We start from the raw sequence: 27,427 nt of genomic DNA on the forward strand, positions 1-27,427 counted from the left end.
CTGCATGCTGACTGTTGGCAATTTTTCATCCTTATAGGTAGCACAGCTGAGCCAGATCTTCTGGTGAAAAAAATTAAACCTATCCTTACTCATGTCGTCTGTCTTCACACTGCTTTTCATTCCTATGACAACAGATTCAATTTTTTGCCTTCCTTTTTGCTTTTAAGTTTTCCTTCAATGAAACCCCTAATTGTTTCCCCATTATTCCCCAAATTCTTTTGAACTGCTTTTTCCTCTTTAATAAGCAGCCTGAAATATGCAGCTTTTGCTTTTCATGTGTCTGATCAGACAAAAATGTGCTTTTGCATGCTCAAAAATATATGGGGTTGGGAGGATGATGTTTCTGTGCAGGTTGAATGGTGAGCCTGTTGTAGAATCGATCAGTACAGAGGCTGGATTGCAGGTGGCAATGCAGAAGAAATTGAATTGTCTTTTATTAGCAGCTGCTGAACTGCCCTTTCTTGCAGTAAGAAAGAGCTTCAATCTGCTTGTCAGGCTTTGTATATGATTTTGAAGTAACAGAAAAAATCTTTTTTAAAGAGCCAGTCATTTCAAACCCAACTTTTACAAATTGAAGCAGGAAAACTGGTCGGCATTGAACAATGAAATGTTGAGGCACAGTGAGCATTTTTGATACAGTCATGGTCGGTATCCAGTGTGAAAACCAGCGGATGGTTTTTCTCCTTTGTTCTTTGCTTTTTAAAATGTGGGGACAGACGCTCCAGAGCAGTGGGTTTTGCATGATTTTTGCAAACCCTTGGGAAAAGCAGTCCCTCTGCAGCCCAAACAGCCAAGCCATAAAGCTTGACGAGATTGGAACCACAGACTATTTTGAACTCTCTTATAAAAACAAAAACATTTCAAAACAGAATCGAGCTTTAAGCATCTTTCTGTGCCTTATATTTCCTAGCCAACATATCTTAACAATTTTAACTCTCATGGATTCCTTTTCTATCCAAGTCTGGGATGTGCTGAATCTGGGTTGAAGTTGTGGTAACTGAAGGCGATATTATTGTTTTTCAGTTTTTCCAAGGATGATTCTTTTTAAAGCCTCAGTTGCTTTATTTCTCCATTCACAATACCATCTTTCCCCACAAACTGCAAGTTTGAGCTGTCTTGACTTGTAGCAATTCTCATTTACAGTTCTGCCAAAAATTCACAGGTCTGTTGCTTTTTAATTTTTGTGGAATTTGGCCTTTTTGAAAAGGACCACAGAAACTCAAAGTAATTCATGTGATCTTTATTTATTTGATAACGTTCAAGGTGTTTGTGTGTGCGGATTTCAAAGTAGGCCGAAAACAGGCTTAGCTGTCAGAATTCTATTGCTCTTCTATTTTCCAATTAATTGAATGATGTCCTTACCTGATCCTCTAACATTTATGCGAGTTAAATTCCTAATACAGAATTGTTCCTTTATTGCAGCTTTGTTAATTCAACAGCATTTTAGTTGCTTGTTTCATTTGCATCAGGATGAGATTGTGATTTTTAATCAGAAAATTAATTAGTTTGTTTCAATAATTTCATTGGCGAAATTGTTCCATTGATTGGAAAATAAAAGTATTGTTCCATTTTAAAAATTTGTGGAAGAGCCCCTATCTTATTGGATAATTACCATGGATTTGTGGCATATTGCTAATTGGATAGATGTATTGAGTCCAGTCTGTGTTGAAACTTTTACATCATTGCCCAAGTGCGAAAGGTTCTAAGCTTTTTGGTGTCGTTTCATGATTGATTTTCAACTAGCATGTTGGGGAGACCGCGAAAGATGCCTTTGTTTTTACATTTCATTCTTGAGAGTGAGACCGACACTATTCAGGGAGTTGAAATTGTTGGGGTGTCACATTTTGGAATTTTTGACCTGTTTGCAAAAAGGATTTGGGAAGAAAAAGTGTTTGAATTTAAGCAAAATGTATGCAGAGGAGTGTTTTTAATTAAAGTACCAAGATGAAAGATGATAGAAATGCAAATGAGCTCAACTTTGAAGTAGTTTTCTCCAAAGTCTATAAACAAATTAACAGTTAGTTAACCTGTCATAGTAACAATATAAACATCTCCAATCACTGCATTGAGAGATCTCCAGTCCTGGGCATTTGGCAGGAATAGGCTGACACAGGCCTAGGTTGTGAACGTGATTACATTTGTAAAAAAAAAACAGGCAGCGACACATGTGGTCTGGTTTTTAAGGAGGTATGTGGGCAAATTATCACCCTATGCAGAGGATGCAAATTCAGAAAGGTCATTGAAGGTTATTTTAAGTCAAACAAGATGATCTACCGATGTGAAGAAGCATAGATTTTGTGTTAATCCACTGAGACAAATCATAAAAATTTAATTAAGTTCACTTATAACTACATGCATTGCACGTCCTGGAAAGTAAAGCAGACTGATGATTTGTATCTGGACTCATTTTGGCAAGTGTTTTTTCGATCTGCTTTTTCGCTGGAATGGAGAGGGGAGCTACCGTAGATCACGGCGTATAAGTCGACCTTGAAGCCTCCAAATATTGTTCCAGAAAGTGGGGGTGGCGGGGTCGACTTGTACGCTGAGTATAAAATGTGATCCGCCCATGTGGATGTGGGTGGTTGCCATTTTGAAATGTGAAAAAAAAGCACTGGTAGTTCTTATTCAATCAGTGTGGCACAGTTTATTGAATAAAGTAATTCTACAAAGATAACTTGAACCACAATCAAAGCGTTTTAAAACCCATCAAATGCATCCGCCGCAAAGAGTTCATCAAATTCATTCTGAGTCACCTTGGCTATGGCATCATTGTAAGGATCCCACTCTGGATCAGATGCTGTGCTTTCAATCATTCTTCCTTGCCATCCAGAGAATTGCATATTCTACATTTTTTGAATGATCTGATGACAGTTTGTGCACGAATAGTATCCCACGATTTGATGATGAAACCACTGTTACAGTCAAGTGAGAAGGGGTCAAAAGGCTTCCTTCTTTTTGCTCTCCTTGTTTAACCACAACAGGTTTAATTCTTTCTTAAAGTGGATGTCATGGCCATTTCAGTAGGTGTTTGATTGGTTCTTGTTTTGATCATAACAAGAACCAATCAATCGGACAGGTTTTCTTGAGTTGAACAAAGAAAGAGGTTAACTCTATTGCACCTAAACCGAACTAATGAAAATAATAAACTACCTGACAACTTTCACTCACACACACTCACTAGAGGTTTCCACACACACAAATAGGTTACAGAGTGGGGAAAGGTAGGGTTGAGTTAGAGTCCATCGAAGAAAAAGATATACAGTCTGTGGAGTTTGGTGATTTGGCTGGCTTGTAGTTGAATTCAGTGGTCCTGAGGCTTTTAGTTTGAAGAGATAGATGACTGATTTGGTAGGTCTCTTAGAATCAGCGATGCAGATGATTTCCTCCAGTGGGGTTTCTGATTGTAGCTGAAGTATGCAGGACTGGTCAGTCGACAGGCAGGATTTGAAGCTTGAAAGCTGGAATGGAGATAGTGAGGGAGAGACCCACTTGAGTCTGCACCTGTCAGAGTTCAGATGTTTCTCCTTGCTGCTGCAGAAAAATACAAGCTTAAAAATGCAGATGGGGAGGGGCTTGTCAAATGACTGTCACTCAGTGATTCAAGCATAGTAGTTAGCAATGTATTTCTTCTTGCTAAAAGAAAAAGAACGAGTTGTTCCCTTAAACATCCTGGGTCTTGGTTCTTGCTGGGGTGAGCAGACATTTTGTCTCCCTCCTCACAGGCCTTGCAATGTAGGATACAGTGTTCCGAATTAGGTGGCCATCTTAAGCTGCTAGCAAAATTATCTTTATCTGTTCTTTTTTTAAAAGTTCTTTTTAAAAAAAAAAAAATATAAATTTAGATCTCCAGTCAGTGGACTAAAGAAAATTATCATTCAACAAAGCAAGTTGGTGTGAAGCCAAACAAAACATTAACCGAGACAGCGCGCGTATTTCCACTTTTGTGAAGGTTTTTTTCCATGTCAACCATACACCTCTTCCATTTGGCATGAACATGATCCTTGAATAGCTTGTTGAGGCACACATCCAAAGGTTGAACTATGGACTCCTGTTATAACTGTAATGTGGGTGTTATTTCTTTACGGGCACCTCTTGATCTCATCAATTATATGGAATTCTGAACAAGTCCAACACTAATAAGCTGCATTCTTTACATAGGCCACCATGACACCTGTTCCACACTTTTTCCAATCCGTGACTTCACTCTATCCTCATCCATCCAGCCATTGTCATGGACATGCACAAAAACTCCTGCAATGAACTTGATGTTTGGCATGGTTTGACATTTGAAAATTATCATAGGCTTTCATTTTGTTCCGTTGGCCATGCAGGCTAGTACCACTGTGAATCTTATCTTCTCATGTCCTGTAGTTTTCACTGGAACTGTTTTTGAACCTTTCCGCTTCACAGTTCGGTTGCTCAGCATATCGAAATTCATGAGTGTTTCATCCATGTTGCTAATGTGGTATAATGGGTACATAATAGTCACAAGGATCAGTGCTGGGGCCTCAGCTATTTACACTCTATATTAATGACTTGGATGAAGAGATAGAGAATAATGTATCTAAGTTTGCTGATGATACAAAGCTTGGTGGCAAGGTAAGCTGCGGGGAGGATGTAGAGAGGCTGCAAAGGGATATAGACAGGTTAAGTGAGCGGGCAACAAGATGGCAAATGGAATATAATGTAGGGAAGTGTGAAGTTGTTCACTTTGGCTAAAAATAGAAAAGCAGAAAGCAGAAAAGCAACTGGCAAGAGTTGATTTAGAGAGACCTGGGGTACGCGTACAGGAACGCACAAAGTTAACATGCAGGTGCAGCAGGCTGTTAGGAGGGCAAATGGCATGTTGACCTTTATTGCAAGAGGATTGGAGTACAGGAATGAAGAAGTCTTACTAAAATTGTACAGGGCTTTGGTGAGACCGCACCTGGAATACTGTGTGCAGTTTTGGTCTCCACATTTAAGAAATGATATACTTGTACTGGAGACAGTGCAGCGAAGATTTACTAAATTGGTCCCTGTGATGAGGGGGTTGTCCTATGATGAGAGGCTGAGTAAATTGGGCCTATATTCCCTGGAGTTTAGAATAATGAGAGGCGATCTAATTGAAACATACAAGATTCTGAAAGGGCTTGATAGGGTAGAAGCTGAGAGATTGTTCCCACTGGTCAGGGAATCAAGAACACGGGGACACAGTCTCAGGATAAGAGGTCAGTCATTAAGGACTGAGATGAGGAGAAATTACTTCACTCAAAGGGTTGTGAATCTTTGGAATTCTCTACCCCAGAGGGTTGTGGATGCTCCATCGTTGAATACATTTAAGGCTGGGATAGATAGATGTTTGGTCTCACAGGGAATGAAGGGATTTGGGGAGCGGGCAGGAAAGTGGAATTGAAGCCCAAGATCAGCCATGATCGTATTGAATGGTGGAGCAGGCTCGATGGGCCATATGGTCCACTTCTGCTCCTATTTCTTATGTTCTTGCCGCTGTCTGATGATGAATCAGTGGAAACTGGTAACTTCTGCATCAGAGTCTTTTGCTTATCTCTGAGCAATCTTGGTCTTCTGCTGCAACACTAGACGTTTTTGTTCCATAAAGCAGTTACACCAATTCGCTGTTGCTGTGAGATCTTTGCTAGACTTGAGGTTTGATTTGGCCCACTTAAGTGCATATATATGCATTGCATTTCTGTTGACGATGTAACCATTCTGACGATTTTTGAGGGCCCAGTCCGATACATATTTCTTGAGATCAGGCCAGTGACTACTCCCTGTTCTCATGGCGCATTTGGTCTTGGGCATCTTCAGGGTGGTTTCCTCCTCCTTCCATTCTTGCACCAGCTTTTCACTAATGCCGAATTCCCTCGCAGCACAGTTATCTGACGAATTAGCAAATGTTATGACTTTTAGCTTGAAACCAGCTTCATAATTCAGTCATCTTGCTGGAGGACCCATTTCACTTCGTCATTTGCCACGCCGGGTCTGTTCTGTGTGGGTGTGTTTTAAACCCTGCGCATCTTCACAACATAGCCCATATTGCCTGTTTGATCCCTTGCACCCAGTTATAAGGTAAGATATGCATTTGTGGGGCATAAAATTGAGGCTGACTACTAATGCGAGCATAGCAAGTTGTGGCTGAAAAGGGGGGTTGACTTATATGCCGAGTATAGGAAAAAACATGATTTTTTGGGTCTGGAGAAATGGGCTTGTCCTATGCGCCGGGTAATCTTGTACGCTGCGATAAAGCCTGGCTTGGGAATAAAATTGAAACCCAACCCGAACCCGACCCCGACCCGAGCCCTTTAAATTTTTCGTGCCCGACCCGACACGAATCTCCTTCATCTGTTCTGGCGGCAGGCTATTCCTGCAGCTGAAGTTGTGGAGAATCATGGGTATGCCTGATCTCGTGACTTTCCGGAAGCAGTGCCCAGCCTGACCCGAGTCCGAATGCCGGACTCGGAATTTCGACCCGACCCGACCCAACCCGAACCCAACACGTAGTCGGGTCGAGTCGGGTAGCCAGGCTTTCTGCTGCGATCTACAATACAAAGGATTATAAGACTAGAATAGAATGCAGATTGCAAGGGAATACTTTCAAAATACTTTCTATTTGTTATTGAACAGACACCTCGAAATGTGAGATATGCAGAACGTTTGCATAAGTGATTTGCACTGCTGTACATGGGCGAATATCAAAGTTAAAACCTGACGGGGGTTGGAGTACAAGAAAAGAGAGAGAGGAGTGGTAAAACCGCAAAGTACCAATATGGAGTTTAATCTAGTAATGGGTTAACTTGTTGAATAATTACTAGGAGGAACTTTTATTTTAACCAGGGAAGGTATCAAAATTGTCCTGTAGAAAATCAAGTAAATTTGCTGTTTGCTCTGTGTCTTAAAAAATGAAGCAGGGATTGGTTTTCAGCTCATCTGCAGTCTATTCTCCATGATAGATGAACTATATCCCAGAGTACTAATGCATTGAGGGAATACTTCTGATGTAATGATAATCATTTTGAGCGACTTGGGGGATGAATAGATATACATAGTTGCCATAATCAAGTAGATGGCAAACGTAATCAGCCTGAAATATATAACAGGCAAACTAGTGACATCAGTAATCAGATTTGGGCAGCAGTGACCAGGAAGTAGCTGTTGTCCATCCCAGTTACCATGAGGGGATTAAGAGTCAAATACGTACTGAGACTGGAATCACATGGGCTAAACTGGATCTGGTGGAAGGTCAAACCACTTGTGTTTTTACAGAAATCTGGCAGTTTTCATGGTGCTGGCCACAATTTACAAGATAAATCGAATTCAGTTTCACATCTTGCCATGGTGGGTTTTGAACTTGTGACCTTTGGGTTGTAAGTTCCGTATCACAACCACTAAACTTTGGTACATTCCTATCAAAATTAAATGGAAGGGCACCTTTTAAGAATGACCCAATAAGTGAGAACCAACGCAGTTTTCGAGATTTAGCTTGAATAACCTCAAGATTTTGTGGATGTGACATGGCAAATTGATAGTGGAAGGCTGCATAAGTGGTCAGAGACGAAACTGAGTTCTTTCTGAATTTGAACAGATCCCAGATTGCACCTGAAATGCTATGTGACATTCTGGTAGCTGTGACACAAAGGGTCCACCCAGGCTGTTACTGTACTGTACCGATTCAAATAGACCAACTAGGCTGATCCCCAATGTTGGAAAGAAGAGAGCAAAGACTGACTTGAAAGATTGAGGATTTTAAGTTTTAAAACGCTTAGTCATTATTGTAATGTAGGAAGCAAAGTCTTGAGCACAGCAATGAGCTAAATGACCAGATACTTGGTTTTAGGGGAAAAATGGAGGACAAGACATTAAATGCAAACTTGCATTTAAATAGCAGAAAGGAGGGAGAAAACAGTTGTTTCAAAGCACTGAGCAGCATCACACATGGGGTCAACTTTAAGAATCATCCTGTTGGGCGACTGGCCAATTTGATGATAAAACCAGATTGAGATGAAAATATTTGATGATGGACTGCACAAGAAAAAACATCAGAATATGAATAGTCATAAAAGCTGCAGTTTGCCAATAACTGCCATAATCTTTCATTTTTTAACTGTATGATACTTATTTCTTTGCTCCACTCAGGTGACTTATAATGGTGTGTAGTTCGATAGGTGCAACAGCCTTCCATTATCTCATCCACATGGTTATTCATGTGTGATCTCAGGTGACCATTGGCACGGACTACATGATGGAAGTGTCAGTCACCAAAGATCCCCCTAATTTTTCTTTGTTGTACGTGACCTTCTTTTGTACTGCTCTGTCCCGTTAAGATTGCTGCACAACCGTGCATCTTACATCTTAAAGGGAATGTTGGTTATGTGTGGCCTTTTTGCTCTGTATGGTATGGTTCCAGATTGCTTCGCGGCCATGCATGTGTGCAGCTTAGAGGGAACATTCAGTCACGTTGGGTTTGCTTAAACGGTGACCAGATGTGGGGACTTTCCAGCAGGATTTGATGGGTAAACAGTGAGAAGTGGCTGATTTTGTTTCCCCCTGTATTGCTTGTCGGATGAAACTTAGGCAAATTATAAACCCCCATTATACCTTGGCTGAAATCGGTTCATCACTGATCATAGTTTGCATCCAGGTTCACTACCTCAGCATGTTTGCTCACAAAGCCACAGGAAGAACCGGAGCTACTTTATATATTTGAGTCAGTACCATAGAGTAATTGTCATGTTATTGGAATAATAATCTAGAGAATAGGAGTTCAATTCCCACCATGGAAGTTGAGAATTTGAACTCAGTTTAAAAAGATCTGGAAATAAAAAGCTGGTATCGGTGAAAGAGATGCTGGCGCTGCTGGATTGTCATTGAAAACTCAACATGTTCACTCAGATCCTTTAAGGAAGGAAACCTGCCTTCCTTATCCCATGCGGCCGAGATATGACTCTACCAATATGGTTGACTCTTGACTGCCCTCTAAAGTATCCCCAACCCTCCTACCCCGAGCAAGTCAGTCAGTTGAATCAATGTGATACTGCAGCATGTCAAGAAGATTTTCTCAGGGCAACTCGGAATGGGCAATAAATGCCAGCTTTGCCAGTGATGTCTACATCCATAGAATGAATAAAGTCAAGACAGCAATCAACTCTAAAGTTTTAGTACATTGGGTCAATTTAAAACATCACTGTTTGCTTAGTTCCGCATCAACCCTAATGTGCCTAAATCTGAGTACGTCACTTGTGGTGGCCCCAATAATTATTAACCAGCCACTTTATGTAGGAATACAAGACCGACTGATTATTTTTTCTAAGCGGTTACTATTAATAACATTTTTCGTCCTCCTGCCATCCCTGTTCCAGCAAACAGCTCTGACAGCATCATTGTTTTGTTGGCTGTTTAGTAAATAACAACGTTGTTGAGGATTCCATTCAATTAAAAGTACTTTGTATGTTTGCTCGGTGACTGTCAGGTTGGTTTATATCAGACAGCAAGAGATTGTTGTCAGTAACTGTGGATTCAGTTTATATCAGAAAGTAGGAGTTTGGTTTCAGTGACTATGGGGTTGGTTTATATTAGATAGGAGGAGATTGGTGACAGTGACTGTGATTTTTAATTTTTAACTTGCAATTAAATTGTCTTTGCTATGTGTTACAAAAGGTTTTATTTTTGTACTAATATCTTAGACTTGTGTGTTTTGAAAACTAAAAAAGGATTTTCCGTAAACTTGGACATCTGCAAAGAGCTGGAATTTTTGGCTTTTGATTTTGTATGCAAGAATAGGAGTAGCAAGCAGTTTCAAGAGAACAGCAGGGTTTTGACCTTTTCAATGCAACACTTTGAATGACAGTGGAGACACGGGCCACGATTTTACCCTTGGCAGATGGGAGCCGCCCACCGACTGAAAAGTCCGTGGCGACCCCGCCTCCGCCTGACCTGGGGATCTGATCTGCATTTTGCGGTTCCCCGACCTTTAATTGGTCTGAGGTGGGACTTCCACCCGCTTGAGGCACCTACCTAATGGAGCCTGTGGCCAATCAGTGGGCCTGCAGCTCCTTGTCCAAGCAGCACCACCAGGAGCGGTGGCCACTGCTGGGACTGCAGCCCAGCTTGAAGACGAAGATGTCGGGGAGCCCAGAATCAAGGTAAGCTTTTGTTGCCTCGCCAGGGCTGATTGGTCGGGCCCCAGCAAGGCAAGGGTGGTCGTTTGGGGGGGTGGGGGTGGTTGGGGCAGCAGGGGCGGCCCTTCACTGGGCACAGGGCCCCCGCCCCAGGCCGTCAGAAAGCCACCTGCTTTTAACAGGCGACTTTTCTCGGGCCTGGGCCGCGTGCTTGACACGGGTAAAATCCCCGTGATGGTGGGCATAGGCCGTTAAGTGGCGACGTAAAGGCCTTGATTGGCCTAGGGTGGGCGGGCTGTTTTTCGTCACTGCCTCCCTGAGTAAAGTGGCTACGGAAGCGGGAACAGGTCAGGAAGGGCCCCCCGAGCCTTCTGGCTCCATTGTACATTCCCCTCCCACTCTTCCCCACCCCCCCCTCCCTCCCCCGCCGTGACACCATCCCGCTCTTTTTGCGGGGGGTGGGGGGGAAAACGTAAAATTCCGGCCACTGTGTGGTCATATGATCGGCTCAGGAAGGCTTTTTGCTTTCACTTTGGACTTTTAAAAACCAGTGAGTTGGACAAAGAACAGGGATTTTGAAACTTAGACCTGACCTGCTTGGAGACCCAGAAAAATACTTCTCTCTGCAATTGAGACTCACATCTCTTGAAAAGAAATCCTGCTTTTGAAAGGTGGCAGATTCCTGTTGCCTCCTATCTCTGAAGAATTCCTGAATCCAGTGAGATGCTGTTGCCGCCTGTGTTTTGGGAAATCCTGGAACCTGAACAAAACTTCTACTGCTGTGTTGCTGCTGTAAGTCCTGAGTAGACCGGTTGCTGCACCCCTGCTGAAAGACCGGTGTGATGCCTGCTGTAGTCGAATTGCCTTGAACGCCTACCCATCAAAGACTGTTCTTCAACCTCGCCTGGAGAGATTTCGAATGGCATCCGACTGTTCGACTCTGGGACACCTCACCATGCCGAAAACATCCGACCAGAACATAACAATCTGATTTATTTTTATTATTCCTTCTATTCCTAAGAAACAGCTGTAAACCAAAATCCTTCTTCCCTGGTTAACCATTTTTTTCTTAATGTGTGTGCATGAGACTAAGGAGCTTTTCATGTGTATATATATCTCATTCGTTGTTAAGACTTATTATTTCCCTTCTAATAAACAGTTATTCTTGTTTTTTTTTAAAGAAACCTAGTTTATTATGCATTATTCTGGGGGTAAAATATAATGTCTAATTTGGCTATTCTTCAGTTGGTGGGAAACTTTATTATATGCTGTGACCTTTGGAGTAGTGGGACTGAATTGATGGTGCATTTCTCCCGCCTTGGTTGCGACATATGGAAAGTGATCATTATTAATGGCCCATTCCCAAACCCTTTCCACATCTTGGTCACATGCACTTTGCATTGGCTTTCTCAGCTTTACATCATTTAAAAAAAGCTTAAAGTTCCAACAACTAAATAATTGAATTTGCATTTTGTTTTGGCATTGTGAGTGACAGACTTGAAAGAATGAAAATTTTCTGGGCACAGTTCACATTTGCTTTCTTGGAGTTAATTAAAGCTTTCTTATTTCGGGGTATGGAGGATCAGAAAGTTGGGAGTGACTCTTAAGTTAATTCTGGTGATATTCATTTTGCATCATTGAAATTTCATACTGTGACGTAAAATCAGTCATTGTTGACTTGATGTGAAGCTATTGTCTCCATTTTGTGAAGAGGTTATTAAGGCCATGAGAAAATCTTTCAGTTACTTCATATTTCAACAAATTTAACCTTTTGGATCCAGCCTTGGCTCATTGTCCTTTGCCCATCAAGTTTATCTTGAAATCAATTTATGGTTTGCAGAAAGCTTTTCTTTGCAGTCAAACCTATATTAAAGGATGATAGAGCAAAAAGACATGAATCTGGCTTGTGAGGATGATGGACTGTATTACTGACTGAGTAAGCCATTGCCACTAAACGACACATGAAATGGTACATAGATTGTAGTGTTGCATGTTCTTGGACTGGGCTGTCTGGCAGTTCACTCTTGAGCTTCATTTTCTTTTCCTTTATTGCCTCCAGACTCTTGGCCAATGCAGTGGAATCAGTTCTGGATAAGTTGATTACATCAGCCAGTGTACTTTAGCCAGGGTTTCATTGGCTGTTGCAACAAAGCCAGCTGATACACGTGTTTAGAATGCTGAGCCACAGCAAATGCAAAAAAAATGTTTAGTTGGCATCCATCATGCATTTCAAATACTGAAACATGACCATTCCAAAAGTTTTGGTGTTACCATAATGTTATTAGGAATAGTTACATATTTGGTTGCAGTCATACGAATACAGGCCAAACTTTTTATTTTCTCTTCCTCATATCAGGCTACACAAGTGTACAAATAAGTCATCTTCAGACTCCAATTGAAGGGGCATGCACTTTCTGCTGACTGTTGGGAGTGGTGATCGAATTATTTCTTGTTCAAAATCAACCTGGGTGGGAGTTAAGAGAGTGTATTTTTTGGCTTCTGCTTGAATTTGAGGCCCCCATGAACAGAAGTGTTACCTGTTTTCATCAGAAAATTTGTTTTTGACATTTCATTTTTCATTCACTGGTGCTGTTACCACCTCTTTAGTAAATTGGACCAAGTCTGAACCTTATGTAATGATGTTTGTTGAAGCCTGGGTACCATTGCACTGACATTTACCTTCATTGGTTCAATTGTAGTTGATTGTTCGTTGTCTTCATGAACATTCTAACCTCTTGGTTTTCATATTGTTATGGACAAGTAGGAAATGATAGGGGTGGTTTCCCTTTCAACCTCTCAACTGACCACAGACTGTATTTTTATTAGAATTATGTTTTCACCCCTTGAGCGTTTTAATGGTCAATAAACACAAATGACAGGTTTTCTCATAGGTTTAAAGAAAGATAAATGTTCATTAAACAAAAACATGAAAATGCGCAATTTCACCCACACACGCACATGCATAGAAACATATAGAAACATAGAAAATAGAGGCAGGAGTAGGCCATTTGGCCCTTTGGACCTGTTGCACCATTCAAAAAAGATCAAGTCTGATTGTCTAATTCAGTACCCTGTTCCTGCTTTCTCTCCATATCCCTTGATCCCTTTGGCATTAAGAAATATATCTATTTCCTTCTTGAATATATGTATTGACTTGGCCTGCACTGCCTTCTGCAGTAGAAAATTCCACAGGTTCACCACACTCTGAGTGAAGAAATGTCTTCTCATCTCGGTTCTAAATGGCATACCCCGTATCCTGAGACTGTGACTCCTGGCTCAGGACTCCCCAGCCATCGGGAACATCCTCCCTGAGTCTAGCCAGTCTAGTCCTGTTAGAATTTTATAGATTTCTATGAGATCCCCTCTCATTCTTCTAAACTCTAGTGAATATAGGCCTAGTTGACCCAATCTCTCCTCATACGTCAATCCTGCCATTCCAGGAATCAGCCTAGTAAATCTTCTTTGCACTCCCTCCAAGGCAAGAACATCCTTCCTCACATAAGGAGACCAAAACTGCACACAATACTCCAGATGTGGTCTCACCAAGGCCCTGTATAACTGCAGTAAGACATCCTTGCTCCTGTACTCAAATCCTCTTGCAATGAAGGCCAACATATCATTCTCCTTCTTCATTGCTTGCTGCACCTGAATGCTTGCTTTCAGCGACTGGTGTACAAGGACACCCAGGTCTCGTTGCACCTCCCCCTTTCCCAATCTATCACCATTCAGATAATCTGCCTTTGTGTTTTTACAACCAAAGTGGATAACCTCACATTTATCCACGTTATACTGCATCTGCCATGCATTTGCCCACTCACCCAACTTGTCCAAATCACATTGGAACCTCTTTATATCCTCCTCGCAGCTCACATTCCCCCTCAGTCATAGGGTTTTACAGCACAGAAACAGGCCCTTCGGCCCAACGCGCCTGCGCCGACCATCAAGCACCCATCCTAACTAATCCCATTTCCCGCAGTTGGCCCGTAGCCTTGTATGCTGTGGCGTTTCAAGTGCTCATCTAAATATTTCTTGAATGTCGTGAGTGTTCCTGCCTCTACCACCCCTTCAGGCAGTGTGTTCCAGATTCCAACCACCCTCTGGGTGAAAAGATTCCTCCTCAACTCCCCTCTAAACCTCCTGTCCCTGACCTTAAATTTGTGCCCCCCAGTTACTGACCTCTCCGCTAAGGGAAAAAGTTTCTTCCTATTTATCCTATCAATGCCCTTCATAATTTTGTATACCTCAATCAGGTTCCCCCTCAGCCTTCTCCGCTCCAAGGAAAACAACCCCAGTCTATCTAGTTCCCAGTTCCGAAGAAGGGTCACTGACCCGAAGCGTTAACTCTGCTTCTCTCTCCACAGATGCTGCCAGACCTGCTGAGTATTTCCAGCATTTCTTGTTTTAATTCCACTCTATCTAGTTTGTCTTCATAACTGAAATGCTCCAGCCCAGGCAACATCCTGGTGAATCTCCTCTACACCCTCTCCATTGCAATCACATCCTTCCTGTAGTGTGGCGACCAGAACTGTACACCATACTCCAACTGTCGCCTAACCAGCCTTTTATACAGCTCCATCTTAACCCCCCTGCTCTTATATTCTGTGCCTCGGCTAATAAAGGCAAGTATCCCATATGCCTTCCTAACCACCTTATCTACCTGTGCTGCTGCCTTCGGTGATCTATGGACAAGCACCCTAAGGTCCTTCTGACCCTCTGTAGTCCCTAGGGTCCTACCATCCATTGTATATTCCCTTGCCTTGTTAGACCTCCCAAAGTGCATCACCTCATACTTCTCAGGATTAAACTCCATTTGCCATTGCTCCGCCCATCTTACCAGCCCATCTATATCATCCTGTAGACTAAGGCTTTCCTCCTCACTATTTATGACACCACCAATTTTCGTGTTGTCTGCGGCCTTACTGATTATACCTCGTATATTCATGTCTAAATCATTAATGTACACTACAAACAGTAAGGGTCCCAGCACCAATCCCTGCAGTACACCACAGGTCACAGGCTTCCACTCGCAGAAACAGCCCTCTACCATCACCCTCTGCCTCCTGTCACTAAGCCAATTTTGAATCCAATTTGCCAAATTACCCTGGATCCCATGGGCCTTTACTTTCTTAACCAATCTCCCATGTGGGACCTTATCAAAAGCCTTACTGAAGTCCATCTCTAGTCACCTCCTCGAAAAATTCAATCAAATTTGTTAGACATGATCTCCCCCTGACAAAGCCATGCTGACTATCCCTGATCAATCCCTGCCTCTCCAAGTGGAGATTAATCCTGTCTCTCAGAATTTTTTCCAGTAATTTCCCTACCACTGATGTTAGACTCACCGGCCTGTAATTACCTGGTTTATCCCTGCTACCCTTCTTAAATAATGGTACCACATTTGCTGTCCTCCAATCCTCTGGTACCTCTCCTGTGGCCAGAGAGGATTTGAAAACTTGTGTCAGGGCCTCTGCAATCTCCTCCCTTGCCTCACATAACAGCCTGGGATACATCTCATCTGGGCCTGGGGATTTATCCACCTTCAAGCCTGCTAATCACAGTGGCGCAGTGGTTAGCACTGCAGCCTCACAGCTCCAGGGACCTGGGTTCGATTCTGGGTACTGCCTGTGTGGAGTTTGCAAGTTCTCCCTGTGTCTGCGTGGGTTTTCTCCGGGTGCTCCGGTTTCCTCCCACAAGCCAAAAGACTTGCAGGTTGGTAGGTGGTAGGGAAATACAGGGGCAGGTGGGGATGTTTGGTAGGAATATGGGATTAGTGTAGGATTAGTATAAATGGGTGGTTGATGGTCGGCACAGACTCGGTGGGCCGAAGGGCCTGTTTCAGTGCTGTATCTCTAATCTAATACAGCTAATACTTCCTCCTTTTCAATGCTAATTTGATCAAGTATATCGCAATCCCCTTCCCTGATCACGACACCTGCATCTTTCCTCTCCATAGTGAACACAGATGAAAAATAATAGTTCAAAACCTCCCCTATGTCCTCCGGCTCCACACACACATTGCCTCTATGATCCCTAATGGGCCCCACTTTTTCCCTGGTTATCCTCTTGCCCCTAACATACTTATAAAACGCCTTGGGATTTTCCTTTATCTTGTCTGCCAGTGAATTTTCATGCCCCCTCTTCGCTCTCCTAATGACTTTTTAAAGTACTTCCCTACACTTTCTATACTCCTCTAGGGCCTCTGAATCTGCCATACGCCACCTTTTTCCTTATCCAATCCTCTATATCCCTTGACATCCAGGTTCCCTTGACGTTTACAGGAACATGCTGCACCTGAACCCTCACAATTTCCCTTCTAAATGACTCCCACTGGTCTGATGTAGACTTTCCTCTAAGAAGCTGCTCCCAGTTCACTTTGGCCAGATCCTGTTTTATCATATTGAAATCTGCCTTCCCCTAATTCAGTACTCTTATTTCCAGTCCCTCTATGTCCTTTTCCATAACAATCTTAGATGTTACAGAGTTATGGTCACTATCCCCGAAATGCTACCCCACTGCCGCTTCTACCACTTGTCCGGCTTCATTCCCTAGGATTAAGTCCAGTACTGCCCCTCCTCTTCTAGGACTCGCTACGTGCTGGCTCAAAAAGCTCTACTGAATACACTTGAAGAATTACGCTCCCTTTAAGCTTTTTGCACTAATACTATCCCCTCTAATTTCGGGGAAGTTGAAATCCCCTACTATTATTACCCTATTATTTTTGCACCTGCCTGAGATTTGCCTACATATCTGCTGCTCTATCACTGCCTGACTGTTTGGAGGCCTGTAATACACTCCCAGCCAAGTGACTGACCCCTTTTTGTTTTTAAGTTCTACACAAATGGCCTCATTAGAGGAATCCTCGGATATCATCCCTCCTTACTGCGGTAGTTGTCTCTTTAATCAACAGTGCCATGCCACCTCCTCTTTTACCCCCTCCCCTATCACGTCTGAAGATTCTATACCCTGGAATAGTGTCGTCTGCAAACTTGGAAATGTTACATTTAGTTCCCTTACCCAAGTCATTAATATATATCGTGAATAGCTGGGGCGTTCAAATCCTCTGAAGAAGGAATTTTCCTCCACACAAGATCAGGGGGCAGGTTGTTCAACCTTGCCCGTCTAAGAGCGAAGTCCAAAGTACGGAAAGTCCTCATCAGAGAACTCCTCTTTGCTGACGATGCTGCTTTAACATCTCACACTGAAGAATGCCTGCAGAGTCTCATCGACAGGTTTGCGTCTGCCTGCAATGAATTTGGCCTAACCATCAGCCTCAAGAAAACGAACATCATGGGGCAGGATGTCAGAAATGCTCCATCCATCAATATTGGCGACCACGCTCTGGAAGTGGTTCAAGAGTTCACCTACCTAGGCTCAACTATCACCAGTAACCTGTCTCTAGATGCAGAAATCAACAAGCGCATGGGTAAGGCTTCCACTGCTATGTCCAGACTGGCCAAGAGAGTGTGGGAAAATGGCGCACTGACACGGAACACAAAAGTCCGAGTGTATCAGGCCTGTGTCCTCAGTACCTTGCTCTACGGCAGCGAGGCCTGGACAACGTATGCCAGCCAAGAGCGACGTCTCAATTCATTCCATCTTCGCTGCCTTCGGAGAATAATTGGCATCAGGTGGCAGGACTATATCTCCAACACAGAAGTCCTTGAAGCGGCCAACACCCCCAGCTTATACACACTACTGAGTCAGCGGCGCTTGAGATGGCTTGGCCATGTGAGCCGCATGGAAGATGGCAGGATCCCCAAAGACACATTGTACAGCGAGCTCGCCACTGGTATCAGACCCACCGGCCGTCCATGTCTCCGTTATAAAGACGTCTGCAAACGCGACATGAAATCGTGTGACATTGATCACAAGTCGTGGGAGTCAGTTGCCAGCATTCGCCAGAGCTGGCGGGCAGCCATAAAGACAGGGCTAAATTGTGGCGAGTCGAAGAGACTTAGTAGTTGGCAGGAAAAAAGACAGAGGCGCAAGGGGAGAGCCAACTGTGCAACAGCCCCAACAAACAAATTTCTCTGCAGCACCTGTGGAAGAGCCTGTCACTCCAGAATTGGCCTTTATAGCCACTCCAGGCGCTGCTTCACAAACCACTGACCACCTCCAGGCGCGTATCCATTGTCTCTCGAGATAAGGAGGCCCAAAAGAAGCTGGGGCCCAAGCACTGATCCCTGTGGTACCCCACTAGTCACTGCCTGACACCCGGACAAAGACCCGTTTATTCCTACTCTCTGTTTGCTGTCTGTCAACCAATTCTCAATCCATGCCAGTATCTTACCCCCAATCCCACGTGCTTTAATTTTGCACACTAATCTCTTATGTGGGACCTTATCAAAAGCCTTCTGAAAATCCAAATACACCACTTCGACTGGTTCTCCCTTATCTATTCTATTAGTTACATCCTCAAAAAACTCCAGTAGATTTCTTAAACATGATTTCCCTTTCGTAAACCCATGCTGACTTTGTCCAATCCTGTTTATGCTGTCCAGGTGTTCTGCTATCACATCCTTTATAATGGACTCTAGCATTTTCCCCACTGCTGATGTAAGGCTAACTGGTCTGTAATTCCCTGTTTATTCTCTCCCTCCTTTTTTAAATAGTGGGGTTACATTTGCCACCCTCCAACCTGTAGGAACTGCTCCAGAGTCTATAGAATTTTGGAAGATGACCACCAATGCATCCACTATTTCCGGGGCCACTTCCTTTAGTACTCTGGGATGTAGATTATCAGGCCCTGGGGATTTGTCAGCCTTTAACCCCATTAATTTCCCCAGCACTATGTTTTTTTTTTACTAATACTGATTTCCTTCAGTTCCTCCATCTCATTAGACCTTTGGTTCCCAAACATTTCTGGGAGGTTATTTGTGTCCTCCTTTGTGAAGACAGAAACAAAGTATGTGTTTAATTGTTCTGCCATTTCTTTGTTCCTCATTATAATTCCCCTGTTTCTGACTGTAAGGGACCAACATTTGTCTTCACTAATCTTTTTCTCTTTACATATTTATAGAAGCGTTTATAGTCAGTTTTGATGTTCCCCGCAAGTTTGCTCTCGTACTCTATTTTCCTCCGCTTAATCAACCGCTTTGTCCTCCTTTGCTGAATTCTAAACTGCTCCAATCCTCAGACTTGCTGCTTTTTCTGGCAATTTTATATGCCTCCTCTTTGGATCTAATACTACCCCTAATTTCTTTTGTAAGCCACGGTTGAGCCACCTTTCTGGTTTTATTTTTATGCCATACAGGAATGAATAATTGTTGTAATTCATGCACACATTCTTTAAATATTATCCATTGCCTATCCACCGTCACCCCTTATAGTAAAGTTCCCCAACCTACCAGAGCCAACTCACACCTCATACCTTCATAGTTTCCTTTATTTAGATTCAGGACCCTAGTTTCGGATTCAACTACTTCACTCTCCATCATAATGAAGAATTCTATCATGTTCTGGTTGCTCCTCTCCAAGGAACCCTGCACAACAAGATTGTTAATAAATCCTTTCTCATTGCACAATACCCAGTCTGGGATAGCCTGTTCTCTAGTTGGTTCCTCAACGTATTGGTCTAAAAAACCATCACATACACACTCCAGGAAATCCTCCCCCATAGCATTATTGTTAATTTGGTTTGACCAATCTATATGTAGATTAAAGTCACCCATGATTACAGTTGTACCCTTATTGCATGCGTCTCTAATTTCCTGTTTAATGCCATCCCTTACATCTCCACTACTGTTTGGGGGCCTATAGACAATCCTCACCAGTGTTTTCTGCCCCTTGGTGTTTCTTACAGATTCCACATCATGATTTTCTGAGCCAATATTCTTCCTCACTATTGTATTGATTTCCTCCTTTACTAACAACGCTACCCACCTCCTTTCCCTTTTTGCCTGTCCTTCCTAAATATTGAATATCCCTGGATGTTCAGTTCCCATCCTCGGTCACCTTGCAGCCATGCCTCTGTAATCACAACTTTATCATAACCGTTTATATCTATTTGTGCTGTTAATTCATCTACCTTATTGTGAATGCTCTGCGCATTAAGACACAATGCCTTTAGACTTGTCTTTTTAACATTGTTATTCATCTTAGCTTTATTTTGCACTACGGCCCCATTTGTTTCTTTCCCTTGTTTTCTATGCCTTCCACCTTTGCTTCTTACCTTTCTGTCTTTCATTTCTATACTTGTTTTCTTCTCCTCTGTCTCCCTGCTCAGATTCCCATCCCCCTGCCATTCTAGTTTAAACCCTCCCTGACAGCACTAGCAAACACCCCCCTGAGGAAATTGGTCCCGGTCCTGCCCAAATGCAACCCATCCCGCTTGTACTGGTCCCACCTTCCCCAGAACCGGTCCCAATGTCCCAGGAATCTGAATCCCTCCCCCCCAACACCATTTCTCCAGCCACGTATTCATCTGATATATCCTGCTATTTCTGCTCTCACTAGCACGTGGCACTGGTATTAATCCTGAGATTACTACCTTTGAGGTCCTACTTTTTAATTTTCATCCTAACTCCCTATGTTCAGCTTGTAGGACCTCATCCCTTTTTTTTACCTATGTCGTTGGTACCAATATGTACCATGCCAACTGGCTGCTTGCCCTCCCCCCTCAGAATACCCTGCAGCCATTCAGAGACATCCTTGACCCTAGCACCAGGGAGGCAACATACCATCCTGGATTCTCTTTTGCGGCCACAGAAACGCCTGTCTGTTCCCCCAACGATTGAATCCCCTATCGCTATAGCCCTGCCACTCTTCTTCCTCTCCTCTTGTGCCACAGAGCCAACCATGGTGCCATAAACTTGGCTCTTGCTGCTTTCGCCTGAGCCATCTCCCCAAACAATATCCAAAGTGATATATCCGTTCAGGAGGGGGATGTCCACAGGGGACTCCTGCACTACCTGCCTTCCTCTACCTGGTGGTCACCCATTCCCTTTCTGCCTTTGCAGCATTTGCCTGCGGTGTGACCACCTCGCTAAATGTGACGTCCTCAGCATCGCGGATGCTCCACAGTAAATCCACCCACAGCTCCAGCTCTGTAATGCGGGTAGCCAGTAGCTGCAGATGGATACACTTCCTGAACACATGGTTGTCAGGAAAACTGGAAGCGTCCCTGATTTCCCACACAGCGCAGGAGGAGCATATTTAGGGCTGGTGTTTTTCTAAGAGTTCGTTGTGAAACCTTGTTCGTTTTCACATGAGGAAAATTTAAACAGTACAGGCTTATTCTTTCCACTTCTCCTTGTTGACTGGAGCCAAGCTTTGGAGAGTTTCAGGTGGACGGATGCTTTGCTACAGACTTCTTTGGTTAAGTCTCAGTTACAGTCTGATAACTAAGATGCTGTTTCCATCTCTCAGATGGGGAGTTTTCAAAGGTCACCTTTTTTGCCTCTTGGTAATTTTTAAAAAGATGATATCTGGCAGGATCTCCTTCTTGGCTGGAATAGATGTCTCTCTCAGCCTTCCTGGCTGCAGGCTTTCTGTTTCCTGCCGTCTGGCTTTCTGCACAGTTAAGTCTTTTTTTGGGGAAAAAAAGCCTTATATGGCTTTGGTTCCTGTCAGGTGACCAAAGTTGCTATCCCCTGGTGTTTTCTTACAATGTCTCTGAATGTGTGGTCATTGTTAGACAATGGTGTTTGAATGTTGCTCATCTTGTTAAAATGGTGTTTGGACGCACCTATTATCCAAGGCGCAAGGGGAGAGCCAACTGTGCAACAGCCCCGACAAACAAATTTCTCTGCAGCACCTGTGGAAGAGCCTCTCACTCCAGAATTGGCCTTTATAGCCACTCCAGACGCTGCTTCACAAACCACTGGCCACCTCCAGGCGCATATCCATTGTCTCTCGAGATAAGGAGGCCCAAAAGAAAGAAAGAATTATCCAGAGTTTGGGTCTGGAGACACAGGCCATTGTTAGTCCAGCTGGTTGAAAAGGTAGCCATTAACATGGAATGGGGCAATTAGCATTTCTAATGCTTTCTTCAAGGGTGGTCCAGACATCATGATGATTTCAGTCTCCAGCAGTCACTATGTAGATTCGCAGTACAGGAGAAGTCCTCTGACTTCTTCCTCCATTTTGTCTTACAGCCAAGGGGTGTCCATTTTTTTTGGAGGTTAATCCATCAGTTCATTTTTATAGTTCATAATTGCTCCTTCCGTGAGCGTGACAATATTCTGTGCTGAGTCTCATGGATTAATCACATTGACTAAAATCGCGAAATCTTGCTTCTCAAGTACTGCGACATGAAACAACTTTGCAAGTGTGTAGCCTCATTTTGGCTTAACAATGACTTAATGTGATTTATTTCATTGGCAACATATTGCTGGTTTTATTTTTTTAAATTTTATTCTATCAAGACTTGTATTGAGTCCAAAGGAAGCTTCACAAGTTGGCACTTCCAACTGTGAGAATGAATTGGAGGATGCTGGTCTTTGACTAAGCACTGGCAGAAATCTGAGTATTGCCATAGAATTGTACTTTGGGTTTTGATTCCAAATATTGCAGGGGAATTGTGCATGTACAGGAAGCATCCTGTGGAGAATGGAAAAAAGTGTCAGACAGCTTTGGAGACAAAAGCCATCGTCTTAACCTGGTATCAAGATGTTTAAGCTCTTATATCTAATTAGGATTTGACTTTAATGGTCGTTGAGTAGTAAAATGCAAGGCTGCAATAAGTAGCTTTTAGGTTCACTAAGTCCTTTATGCAAGGAAATCTGCTGTCCTTACCTGGTCTGGCCTACATCTGACTCCAGACCCACAGCAATGTGGTTGACTCTTGAATGACCTCTGGCTTGCTTGGTCATTTCATTCAGTTGTCAAGGGCAGTTAGGGATGGGCAACAAATGCTGGCCTTGCCAGCGATGCCCACATGTCATGAAAGAGTAAAAAAAAAGCTTTGTCAGTGAGATGTGCCACTTTTGATCCCAGTGTTCAGTTGAATGTTTGCTTATTGTTTAATCAAGTATCATGGAGGTGGATGTGGAAACATTACATCTTTTTCTTGAGAGCAAGGCCCTTTTAATTTAATAACATGTTCTTTCAGAAATGGGATTTCAATTTCGGAAAAGAAAGATCTGATGGTGGTAAAGAAAGAGCCTCTTCTCTTTGTCCAACGAGCATGTCAACCACAAGTCAATAGAACAGAATCACTTAGGTGAGTAGAAAGTAGCTATCATCGAGAAACCATCAAAAGTTTTCTGTCCATTTAAGCCATGCAAATGCTAATTGTTCCTTGGATTTTTGGTCCCAATTTTTGGACAAAAATAGATAAGCATGTAGTGTTTTATATATTTTATACCTGCAAATCATACCTACTAATGAAAGGAGTACTTCTCCAGTATTAAAATTGCACTTGGACTGCCCTGCATCATTTTAAGGGCTTCATGCAAGAGGGAGCTGTGCAGGCAGAGTTCTGGTATCAAGTATACAGATGGTTCATTCCTCCCGAGTGAATTTTTATGAAAGCGTGTTCTTCGTGTTTAACGAACCACAGGTAAATGTTTCAGACTGCATAGAATAAGTTTGTATGTTGTCATTTTGTGGTGGTGGGGATGAATACATTGAATTGCATTGGACAAAAGGACTTGGCTTTCATTGCTAATGTCTGAATTTGAATCCAGACTGGACTGGACTTAATTTCTTCTTCGAAATCTATAAGAGTCTGATTGAAGATCATTTTGGGAAATGCTAGCCCAGTTCCTTGTGAACAGATAGTTACCCAATGTTTGCTATAAAAAGCAGCTTCAGTCAATGATGGTTGGATGTAAGCAACAGAAAATTAACCAGCTGCTGTTTGGATTGGGTGTGGAGTATTATTTTACTGTGTTTGGAGTGGGATCGGAAAGGCTTTACACCTGCCCTTTGTACCTGACCTGGGAATGCATGATGCTGTGTTTTAAAAGTTGTAAACAAAGTCCATTTCTTGCTATGGATAAGCAAAAAAAAGTAACAGCATTCACTCCTTCTACCTTGTGCCTAGTAAGCGGTCTTAAACATTTCAAGTGAGCTTGCCATGTCTGTTGTTTTACTATAAATTATCTGTAGGCGGGAATGCATGAGCGAAGTCAGCTTAGACCAACCACATGGCAAATGATTCACTAGAATGCTCTTCTGTTTGCAAGTATTGTGTTTTAATAAAAGCCTGTTTTAAATGAGAGCTTCATAGTTTGAGTCTTCAGCTTACAGAATGATGGAACTTAAAGCATAAAAGGCAGCCATTTGGCTGGCTCATTATGCCTGTGCCGATACAGTCACACTTGAAGAGTCTTATTTCCCTTGTTACATTTTCTTCCTTTTCTTCCCTCCCTTCAGCAGCACTGACTCATTTTATTGCGGAGCTGTCCTGGCTCTCAGTAGAACAATATTGAAGTAAGGGGTGGCCCACAACTCCTTTTAATTATTTATTGTAATTGCTTCATTTTTTTTTTACTCAAGAACCCAAAAGAAATTTATGTAACTGAGAATGCGGTGTGTTCTTCTGGGGCTTTGAAGGGTAATTAAACGCCTACCTCTAGGCGATTAATCCGACCCCAAGGTAGCATTATCCTTGTGGAGCTTAACTGTAATTTTTCAGCCTGTGTCAGAAGAAAACATTTTGTTTCTGTAGGTAATCCTGTTTGCTGGTGTCTGTTGAGTGACCTCATGTTCTCAAAATTGAGAAGTACATAACAAGAACAAAATAAGTCTTCACTAAAATAAAAGCAAAATACTGTGGATGCTGGACATCTAAACTAAAAACAGAAAGTGCTGGAAATACTCGGCAGGTCTGGCAGCATCTGTGGAGATAGAAGCAGAGTTAACATTTCAGGTCGGTGACCTATAGAAACATAGAAAATAGGAGCAGGAGTAGGCCATTTGGCCCTACGAGCCTGCTCCGCCATTCATTATGATCATGGCTGATCATCCAACTCAGTAGCCCATTCCAGCTTTCGCGCCAGACCCTTTGATCCCTTTAGACCCAAGAGCTATATCTATCTCTTTTTTGAAAACATGCAATGTTTTGGCCTCAAGTGCTTTGTGTAGTAGCGAATTCCACAGGCTCACCACTCTCTGGGTGAAGAAATTTCTCCGCATCTCAATCCTGAAAGGTTTACTCCGTATCCTGAGACTATGACCCCTGGCTCTGGGCTCCCCCACCATTGGGAACATCCTTCCTGCATCTACCCTGTCAAGTCCTGTTAGAATTTTATAGGTTTCCATGAGATCCCCCCTCACTCTTCTGAACTCCAGTGAATATAATCCTAACCGACTCAATCTTCATACGTCAGCCCCGTCATCCCAGGAATCAGTGTGGTAAACCTTCGTGCACTCCCTCTATAGCAAGAACATCCTTCCTCAGATAAGGAGACCAAAACTGCACACAATATTCCAGGTGTGGCCTCACCAAGGCCCTGTATAATTGCAGCAAGATATCCCTGCTCCTGGACTCGAATCCTCTCGCTATGAAGGCCAACATACCATTTGCCTTTTTTACTGCCTGTTGCACCTGCATGCTTATCTTCAGTGACTGGTGTACGAGAACACCCAGGTCTCGCTGCATCTTTCCCTCTCTGTTTCTAGCCGTTCAGATAATAATCTGCCTTCCTGTTTTTGCGACCAAAGTGGCTAACCTCACATTTTTCCACATTATACAGCATCTGCCATGCATTAGCCCACTCACTCAACTTGTCCAAATCACCCTGAAGCCTCTCTTCACCTTCCTCACAACTCATCCTCCCACCCAGTTTTGTGTCATCTGCAAATTTGGAGATATTACACTTAGTTCCCTCATCTAAATCAGATGAATAGCTGGGGCCCTAGCACCGATCCCTGCGGTACCCCACTAGTCACTGCCTGCCATTTGGAAAAAGACCCATTTATCCCTCCTCTTTGTTTCCTGCCCGCCAACCAATTTTCTATCCATCGCAATACACTACCCCCAATCCCATGCGCTTTAATTTTACTTGCTAATCTCTTATGTGGGACTTTGTCGAAAGCCTTCTGAAAGTCCAAATAAATCACATCCACTGGCTCCCCTCATCAACTCTACTAGTTACATCCTCGAAGTATTCCAGTAGATTTGTCCAGCATGATTTCCCTTTTGTAAATCCATGCTGACTCTGCCCAATTCTACCACTGTTCTCTAAGTGCTCTGTTATAAAATCTTTGATAATGGACTCTGGAATTTTCCCCACTACCGACGTCAGGCTGACTGGTCTGTAATTCCTTGCTTTCTCTCTACCTCGCTTTTTAAATAGTGGGGTTACATTCGCTACCCTCCAATCTGTAAGAACTGTTCCAGAGTCTATCGAATCTTGGAAGATGACCACTAATGCATTCACTATTTCTGAGGCCACTTCCTTAAGTACTCTGGGATGCAGACCATCAGGCCGTGGGGATTTATCGGCCTTCAATCCCATCAATTTCCCCAACACCATTTCTCTACTCATACTGATTTCTTTCAATTCCTCTCTCTCACTAAGCCCTGTGTTCCCCAACATTTCTGGTATGATATTTGTGTCCTCCTTTGTGAAGATAGAACCAAAGTATGCATTTAGTTGGTCAGCCATTTCTTTATTCCCCATAATAAATTCCCCTGTTTCTGACTGTACGGGACCTACATTTGTCTTCACCAATCTTTTTCTCTTCACATACCAATAGAAACTTTTACAGTCAGTTTTTATGTTCCCCGCAAGCTTGCTCTCGTACTCTATTTTCCCCTTCTTAATCAATCCCTTGGTCCTCCTTTGCTGAATTCTAAACTGCTCCCAATCCTCAGATCTGTTGTTTATCCTGGCAAATTTATATGCCTCTTCCTTGGATCTAATGCTATCTCTAATTTCCCTTGTGAGCCATCGTTTGGCTACCTTTCATCAGAACTGGCAAAAGTTAGAAATGTAATAGGTTTTAAGAAAGTGAAGCGGATGCGGCGGTGGGGGGCGAGCGGGGAAAGATAACAAAAGGGAAGGTGTTGAGAGGACAGAGGGCAGGAGGATTAACTGACAAGGAGGTCATGGGGCAAAGGCAAAGGGGTGTGCTAATGGTGTGGTGAAAGACAAAGCATTAGTGCAGAGAGAGTGTTAATGACAAAATAATGAACAACTCTGTCCAAAAGCACAAACATAAAAAAACAAGTTTAAGGCAGACACATGGTTTAAAAAAAAATGATAAAATAAATTAAATAATAAAAAGGACCGGTCAAGCTCTGAAATTATTGAATTCAATGTTCAGTTCGGAAGGTTGCAGAGTGCCTAATCGGAAAATGGGGTGCTGTTCCTCAAGCATGAGTTGATGTTTGATGGAATACTGCAGCAGGCCAAGGACAG

General features: G+C 42.9%; 1 protein-coding gene across 2 annotated transcripts in view; it reads left to right on the plus strand.

Annotated features, from left to right (window-relative positions):
• atf6 (activating transcription factor 6) overlaps positions 1–27,427 on the plus strand; it is a 516,610-nt gene that overhangs the window by 231,928 nt on the left and 257,255 nt on the right. For both annotated transcript variants that reach the window (XM_068037874.1, XM_068037875.1), the window contains exon 11: positions 23,167–23,277. In XM_068037874.1, coding sequence (XP_067893975.1) covers positions 23,167–23,277 — 111 coding nt within the window. The remainder of the gene's footprint in view (positions 1–23,166; positions 23,278–27,427) is intronic.

Source organism: Heterodontus francisci, chromosome 8 (genome assembly GCF_036365525.1).
Source record: "Heterodontus francisci isolate sHetFra1 chromosome 8, sHetFra1.hap1, whole genome shotgun sequence".
Classification (NCBI taxonomy): Eukaryota; Metazoa; Chordata; class Chondrichthyes; order Heterodontiformes; family Heterodontidae; genus Heterodontus; species Heterodontus francisci.